At 48.9% G+C, this 8703-nt stretch overlaps 1 protein-coding gene across 1 annotated transcript in view; it reads right to left on the reverse strand.

The window, feature by feature from the left end:
- Nucleotides 1-8474, reverse strand: part of Creb3l2 (cAMP responsive element binding protein 3 like 2) — a 118322-nt gene extending 109848 nt beyond the window's left edge. Inside the window, exon 1 of the mRNA XM_085683558.2 lies at nucleotides 7984-8474. Within this exon, the coding sequence (XP_085539684.1) occupies nucleotides 7984-8085 (102 nt within the window). The 5' untranslated portion in view covers nucleotides 8086-8474. The remainder of the gene's footprint in view (nucleotides 1-7983) is intronic.
- Nucleotides 8475-8703: the final 229 nt, after the last annotated feature.

The raw sequence follows: 8703 nt of genomic DNA on the forward strand, positions 1-8703 counted from the left end.
GAAGGAGCAGCTGGCGAGCATGTGTCGAAGGCAGAAACCTGTGTTTATAGCTGAAGATGGAAGCTGGCAAGAGAATTCAGATACACAAGAGAGAATAATTATAAGCCCCCTCTGCTTCCCAAATGACATCAGACTCTCACGGTCGGGACAGCTCATCCTCAAACAGAAGACATCTGACACAGAGGGCAGAGTAAAAATAAATGCATCTATCAGAAGCAAAGAAACAAATCCAACTAACACACCCAAGGTCACCCCAGAGAACCAGTGGCCTAAATCAAAGACCCACCCATGCGACAAAACAGGCCCCACTCCCAACCCCAGTGAAAGCCAGGGCTCTTGGACAACTGTCCCACCCTCATTGTCCATTGTCTTCTCGAAACAAAGAGAAAGATACCAAGTGTCCTGGCTAATTTAATGTCAACTTGATGCAAGCTAGAGTTACCTAAAAGGTAGGAACCTCAAAAAAAAAAAAAAAAACCCTCCATAAAATCTAGCTATAGGGCATTTTCTTAATTAGTGATCAATGGGATTGGGCCCAGGCCATTGTGGGTGGTGCCATCACTGGGCTGATGGTCCTGGGTTCTATAAGAAGGCAGGCTGAGCAAGCTATGAGGAGCAAGCGAGTAAGAAGCAACCCTCCATGGCCTCTGCATCAGTGCCTCCCTCCAGGTTCCTGCCCTGTTTGGGTTCTTGTCCTGACTTCATTTAGTGATGAACAGTGATGTGGAAGTGTAAGCCAAAGAAATCCTCTCTCACCATATTGCTTTGGTCATGGTATTTCACCACAGCAACAGAAGCCCTAAGGCACTAGGCCGCCTCCACAGAGACCTTATCAAACTAAATGTGCATCTCTTTAAAAAAAAAAAAGCCTTCAGATTTAAAATATATATACACATATATTGTTATATCATTATATATTAACAGAAAAGACCAGAATCACCCAGCTTATCCATTTTCCAGGATGGCTGTGTGTCAAGGGATTCTCATAGATTGCTTAGCGTTTCACACCTAACCTCAGCAAAGACAAGAGCATGGAAAAACCAAAGGCACATCTGGCCTCAAGAAGCCTGTCTTCCAGAGGGGGGCAAATTACTATATGACTCCACGTCTCAGGTTCCTCGCATAAAACCCACTCTGTACCCCACGGCTAAAGCATACAGTTCCTTCAGGGAAAAACCAGGTCACCTGGAACTTTGACTGGAAGAGTTAGCGAACATCCAGTGAGCAGGGGGGAATTGGCTCAAGGCTAATGATGACAGGTCTCATCATTTCCTTTCAATTCTTCTAGCAGGAAACATGCATCCCCGTGCAGTGCTGATGCCCTATGGCCACAGGCTCAGCCACAGCAAATAGCCAGCAAGGCCTTAGGGCCATGCCCCAGTCAGCTGCAAGGCCAGGCTATGGCAGGGAGTTCAAGCAACAGACAGATGCACGATGCCTCCTCCATATTTGAATGGCCAACACGCAAGTGGGAAAACAGCTTTGAAAACGGCTTTCACCCTGCTGGGGACCTGGACTGGAACAAGTCATTCTTGCCTTGCATGGTGAGCAAGGTTCCTGGCCCCACTAGCTGCCTCGAGCCCTGGTATTTGGCTCAGACGCTGAGAGTCTGGATAACGTAGCTAATTCTGCACGTCTCAGCCAATGAGCCAGGACACTCCCTCCCTGCACCTCTGACCCCACCCCCATGAACAGGCACTGTATGTATTTCGTATGTATTTCCCTGTCACACTGGAGTTCCTTTCTTGGACACTGGTAGCACACCTAAACAATCCTTAGACTTTGCAAATGGCATAGACTCTAGGATTGTTCTTTTGTTCTCACGACTAATAATTGCCAATTTAAAACCATTTTTATAGGTGCTAGCCCACCTTAGAGAGGCAGCAGGCACACCTTTGTTTGTTAATCAAACATAACTTTTGAAAGACTACTATACCAACAATCACACCTAAGTCTCTAGTATTTCTTTCAGTCCTAAATGACTAATCTAGATTCATCCTTGCAAGCCTACATTCTTTCCTAGCTGTTGGGTTAGATAATACTCGCATGACCCAATCCTTGACAATAAATTAAGACAGCTGCCAAGCTATTAAAATTTTTTTAAGGGCTGCAGAGATGGTTCAGCAGTTAACAGCACTGGCTGCTCTTGCAGAGGACCAGGGTTTGCTTCCCAGCGTTCACATTCAATGGTTCACAAACACCAGCAACTCCTGCTTTAGAGGATTCAATCCCCTCAACCAATGAGGACCCAGATTCCCCATCAGGATTTTGCCAGGGGGCAACAACAGGAGATGATCTGAGTGAGAACATCTGGCCAAAGGCTTCGCTGCCCATTAGAACCATCCCAGACTCTGGGCATGCTGGCAGGAAGGTCAAACCCCTCAGCCTATGAGATGGGCCAACTCCCTAGCAGACAACGTCAGCCAAATGAGAAAACCAGATGCTTCCCAAGGGATACCCTCAGGTTCCCTTAACTCCCTCCCTACCACCAGCTGGGACCAGTCATTTTACTTCAGAAACTGACCAGACGGAAGATCTCAGTAGTGGAACCCCCAACTCATTCTACATCTGTGCAACCCATTTAAGCCAAGCAGAACCTGTGGCCATCTCTGTGAAGATTACTTCCTATCTACTCATTTTTAACTGGACAGAAACAATGCAAAAGCTGACAGAAGCCTTTATTCGCCAGATGGTATAGAAGAGGGGAAGTGACCAAGATGGCAAAGTTTGTTCTGCGCAACCCATGACCAGCCTTCAACCTGGGAATCCCATTCTGTCACGTGTCCCTGCTGGCTGGTGTCTTCACACGGAATCTTCTACAACATATGTGATAAGCTTTAATGCAGTCAGTACAGATATCTCCTTTTGGGAAAATTACCTCTAGTCCAGATTGGGATGAATCTACTTTAGTTTCTTTTCAGAGTCCAGTTTAATTGCCCAGGTGTCTTAAACTGCATTTTTCCCCCCTTTTCTGGTTTTTTTAATAAAGTCTCATGTAGCCCAGGCTGACACGGAACTTGCTAAGTAGTAGTTCATGTTGACCATGAACTTGTGATCCTTTTGAGTCAGCGTCAGATGCTGGGATTATAGTCATTACTAGGACATCCGGCTCCAAGTCTTCATTTTCTAAGTATATCCAGAATGTAAAAATCCAAACAGTGGAGGCTGGCGGAGGTTAACGTACTTCCTGTGCAAGCCTGGCATCTGAGTTCAAAGCTTAGAACTCACAGTGGAAGGAGACAACCAATCCCTGAAAGTTGTTCTTTGACCTCCACACAAGCACACTGGCACATTCGTGCCTGTCATACACACACACACACACACACACACACACACACACACATACACACACACATTAGTACACACATGCCTAAGACATACACACACACACCTATAGACTAGCACACAAGTGCCTAATATACACACATGTACACACAGACATATACATATGCATATACACTGGTACACACAAGCCTAACACACACACATGCACTCCAGTACACATGTGCCTAACACATACACACATGCAGACACATGCACATACACACAAATAATAATTACAACAAATAAAATATTTAAGTTGAACAGTGCCAAATGGTATAGTATGTAGCTAAAACCCCCTTCCTTCTCCTGACTCCAGAACTCCAAATCCTTTCACCAGAAACAATTTTCCATTTTTAAATCATATCCCCAGACACAGACTGTGCACAGATGCATTAAAATTTGAATAGACTCTCACGGGTTCATATAACATTAGAACAGTCCAACATCCAGGCATGCCTGTAAAAACAGGTTTTGCAGACGGGTCTCCAACCCCAGGACAAGTCATCAGTCCTGTTGAGCCGTCACTCTACACACCTTCAGTCCTGACCAGTCTGGAAGCAGACTATAGGCTGAACTAGAATTCCATCTGTCACCTTAATCACACCTTTTTCTCTTCAGTGCTGGCGACAGACCTCCCGAGTCACACCTCCAGCTCAGAAGGCTTTAGACAAGCCTTAGGAGGAAGCCCAAAGCTCTCCTCACTCAGAACCTGCTGGGCAAGCCCACAGCCAGCCTATCCACGGGTTTCAGTATTCAGGTGACTTTAAACCTGTCTGCCCTAGGCCTGGAGGCTTCAGGACAGAGAAGTCTTCAAGGCTAGCTAACCAAGGCAAGCAGTGTCCTTCCTGTTCACAAGGCACATCAGAGAAAGAGAAATCCCAGCCTCGGGCAACTTGGACATTTTCTCCTTTTGAAGCCGAGGATGTGAGAGGTTTGCTAAGACAGAGCCGGGGTGACCACACATGTTCACTAAGTCCCGATTTAAAACAAACCTGATCGCAGGAGACACGGCCAGCCCCAGTTAGACGTGGGCTGCTTTGGGACTCAGCAGTTTCAGTCACCCTGTCATTCTCTCCAACCTTCTAATCAGATGCCTTTCTTTAAGTCAGGAGTTTTGAACCTATAGAATAACGGGCTTTGGAGCCAGGCAGATCTGGATCTGCATCCAGGCTACATTACTAATTAGCTGTAGGGCTCAAACCCCACGACGTGCTCCAAGGCACCAAGCCTTAGTTTTCTTATATATAAAATAAACCTAATTATGTGTGTGTGTGGCGGGGGTGGGTGATGGGCTCAAACAGCAAGATGGCTCAGCAGACCTGAGGACCTTATTTTAATAACTGGAACCATGGTGAAAAATTAACAAAGAAAGGCTTTCTCGCTGGGTCACGACAGAGGGAAAACAGCATCATTTGAGTAACGCATTAAATGTAACGTCTCTTCATGGGACTCCAACATAATTTGAGGGAGCCCTTGCAAAACAAAATTATAGGGCTCCAATTCAAAGATGACTAAGATTTTTAAGATGGTGACAGTGGGGCTGGAGAGAAAGCTCAGCCCAGAATGTGCTTGCCTTGCAAGTCCAAGGACTGGAGTTCCATCCCGAGAACCATTGTTAACAGAAAACAAACAGGCCTGCTGTCTCAGACTTGTGATCCCCGCACTGGGGAGGAAGAGAAGCATAGATCCTGGGGCTCACTGCCCATTCGGCCTAGCCTAGGGGACACGTTCCAGGCCGGTGAGAGACCCTGTCTCAAACAACAAAGGAGGCGGAGGGTGCCTGAGGAATAACACCCAAGACTGTACTCTGGCTTCTACAGGCACAGTGTATACACACGCACACACTCACGCACGCGCATACATATACACATATACACACATGCATGCACGCACACACACGCACATGCATGCATACACACGCGGTCAAAAGATGGTGAAAGGAGACCATCCAACCAAGAGTAAGGCCTGGAAGACTGCACAGGGGCACACGTATAGCATAGGCCCCACTCTTTGAGGCACACACTGTAGCTATCATCAGGTCTTGCTTCGTGCTTTTCACAAAGATGACCTTTCATCTTCTCCCCCCTCCCGTACGCCCGCCCCCGTGTTCTCCTCTCAATACACTCAGCTTCAAAAAGTTCACTGGATCCATTCAAACCTGTGCCCCAGCATCTTGGAGGCAGCCTGAATCACAAGTTAAGCTAAGCCACGGCAGACGATGATGTTACAGACAGTCCATGTCCGAGGTTCCCCGCCTTCTGACAGCTGGCCTGCGCCCAGGCTTCTCCTCCTGCAGAGATAACACTCATCTCCTGCGAACCCCTGCGTGGAGGCTCTACTCACCACTTCCAGCCCATCCTCTGGCCTTCCTCTACCTGAGGGCTCTCTCCTGGAGACATCGGCCTGCTTTTACTTCTTCCATTGCACTGAAGATGGTGAGCACTCTGTATCGCTTACTTCTCTTCAGGCTCACCGCGTGCTGTTTATTTTTCCCAACACATTTGCAAACACATGCAGAAAAAAACTGCAGACGGCTCAGAGCCATGTGCTGTGCCTATATTTGTTCAGTATGCATGCCGGGTGCTTAGAATAGTGTTGGCACATGGAGATTATTCAATAAATAGGAAGGGAACGAACATCTTTGAATGAAAACGTAATAAAAAACAGACTGTCGCGTCATCCACACGGGGAATCGGCCCCTCCGCCATCATGGACAATCTGCACTAACAGCTCGGCATAGCAGAGACATCTGAGTTCAAGAGGTAACCGAGAAAGGTTCCTGCTTTCAAGTCATTCCCAAACCTGCCCTACTTCAGAGGAATTTCACCGCTAATTCATATACACATACTAAGGACTTGCAGCGATTATGAATGACATTTTGTATGTGTGAGCAGTTCACAAGGGAGACACTTGTCTGAAAACCATAGCAGTTATTGAAAAGCAGAGGACTGTCAGAAAAAGGACCCCACATCACTGCCGTGTCACAACGACACAGGAAACCCGAGTTGTTACTATCAGAAGGAATGCAAGGTCTCAAGCTCTGAAACTGTAAAGACGGTAGCTGGAGCCAAGCCAAGCTTTTGTCCTCCAGTTCCTGCCAGTCCCAGGTAGGGACTCATCTCAAAGCCCAGGGTATCTAAAGCCCAGCCTGGCTTCTCTCAGCATCCAGCACTGTGGCTGTCTGCATGCTTGATCCCACCCACTGAAAGGCGGCCTGTAGCTGTGACCTTGCAGCCGCTGGCTGGGGGAGACGTTTTTCACACCGAGAGCTGATGCTGAAAATAAGCTTTCTCTCCCTCATGGTCATGCTGTGCTCATGTCTGGGGAAACAGCTGGAGTCCCCAAAGTTAGGAAACAGCTATGGGGCAGCACATTCAGGCTCTTTTCCCCAGCACATGAAGCTCCTCTGGGCTCCCAACCCAAAGGCTTCTTCGGGACAGACAGTGGGCAAAGGCCAAGATGATCAGGATCACACTCAACATCTGGCTTCTGCCCCAGAGTGAACTACTGCTCCCTCTCAACCCTGCACATGGCTTCTTTTTTTAACCAACCCTTCTCAGCCACCACAAACGCTTTGGTGGGAAGCAGCAGGGAGGCCCCATCCCTTTTCCCAAAATACAGTCAGTCAGCAGCAAAGGCCAAAGAGGTGGAGCCTGAAGGCTGTTTCTGCAAAAGTTTCAAATATCCTGGTACTGACCCCATTAACAGCACCAAGACAGAAAAGCAGCCAAGCCTGTCCTTACCTAGTGTCTCTGTCTGTCTCTCTGTCTCTCTCTCTGTTTCTGTCTCTCTCTCTCTATGTCTCTCTGTCTCTGTCTCTCTCTCATTACAAACTTCCAGAGATCTCAAACAAAGCAGTATACAGGCCCTGGCTACCAGAAACAGGATTCCCTTTTGCAAATTTAATGCCAAAAGGTTGGAAGTGACGTCTTTAAATGAGCCATGCTCTGTGACAGTTGAGTCTCCCAAGAGGTCTCTGCGGGAAGGAACTGGTGAGCTGTCCCACCTCTCCCCTCTCCCCAAAGCCTCTCTGAAATGTGCAGAGGCCTCAGATTTTCCGGACTTCTCAGAGATCTTGCCCCTGAAAAGGGAGGAAGCAGATCTTCGCAGCTGTGTAGTTGAAGCAGCTAAGGAAGGCCTCTGTCCCGTGTAGAGAACGAAGGTTTTTCAACAAGCACATACATTTGAAAGATATAAATAAAGAAGTGAAGGAACAGGAAAGGGGAGAGAAGGTAAACAGATGGTAAGAAAATACTACATTATCTTGTTCAATTATTTTTTTTTAACAAACCTTACCACACACACACACACACACACACACACACACATCAATGTAACTGGGTGGAGGCATTATTCTCAAAACACATCCCCTTCCCAGCATTGCTGTGCCGTTAGCAATAGGAAATATGCTATCGATGGAGAAATAGTATAAACGGCTTTGGAATACAAAGGGGCGGAAGAAAGTTTAAAGGGCTCAGCTGTGCACTTTTCTGTACTCATAGAGGAAAACTCCCATCCCCAGACCTCTTGTTATGGCCATGCAACTTCCCGGACGCTGCCTCCCAGTTCCCAGGTCTCCAGCTGGTGACAACAACCGCCTTTCTCCTCAATCCACCCCCCCCGCCCCGCCCCGCCCCTGGCCTGGCCGCGGGTCCTCACCGTGTGGTACATGAGGGCCTCGGTCTCTCCAGGCTCTGACAGCTCGCTCAGCTTGCGGTCCCATTGCAGGACGCTCTGCTCCCCGCTTTCCAGCACCTCCATGGCGGTGGGAGCCCCGCGGGGCTGGGGATGCTGAGGCAGGAGGGGACCGCTCAGAGCCGCCACGGGCCGGCGAGACGCCTCTCTCCGTGAGTGCTCGAGTGTGCGCGCGTGGAACTTATGCACTGGCGCAAGAACCCGGGAGAGCCCCGCCGAGAGCTCCGCGACCCGTGTCCTCGGAGATCTGTGAATCCCCGGGGAGGACAAGCCTGCTGGGCTCGGGCCGAAGGTGCAGGGGTTAAATCGGGCTGTGCATCCAAAAGGAAGGCAAGAAGGCAGCTCTCATCCCAAGAAAGTCCTCGCGCGACAAGCCCACTCCCCACTACTGCTTCAGACAAACTTTGAGACTCCCCCGGGCTCTAGAGTTCGGCTCCTGGACCCAGAGGCGACCCCACCTCCTTCCAGACTGGTGACCAATCGGACGCCCGTCTTGCTAAGTGTACCGTATCAAAAGTCTCTCTCTTGGCCATGTCCCACCCCCGGAGGCAGAGTCGCGGGAAGTCTCCGCCCAGACCTCGGAATGTGGGCGGAGAGCTTCTTTGACGTCACTGGGGAACTCCTCCTGCCCGAGCGTCGCGGCGGACCAATGGGATGCTTGGCTCTGGGAATGATCGACTGGAA

Source organism: Myodes glareolus, chromosome 25 (genome assembly GCF_982192425.1).
Source record: "Myodes glareolus chromosome 25, mMyoGla1.1, whole genome shotgun sequence".
Classification (NCBI taxonomy): Eukaryota; Metazoa; Chordata; class Mammalia; order Rodentia; family Cricetidae; genus Myodes; species Myodes glareolus.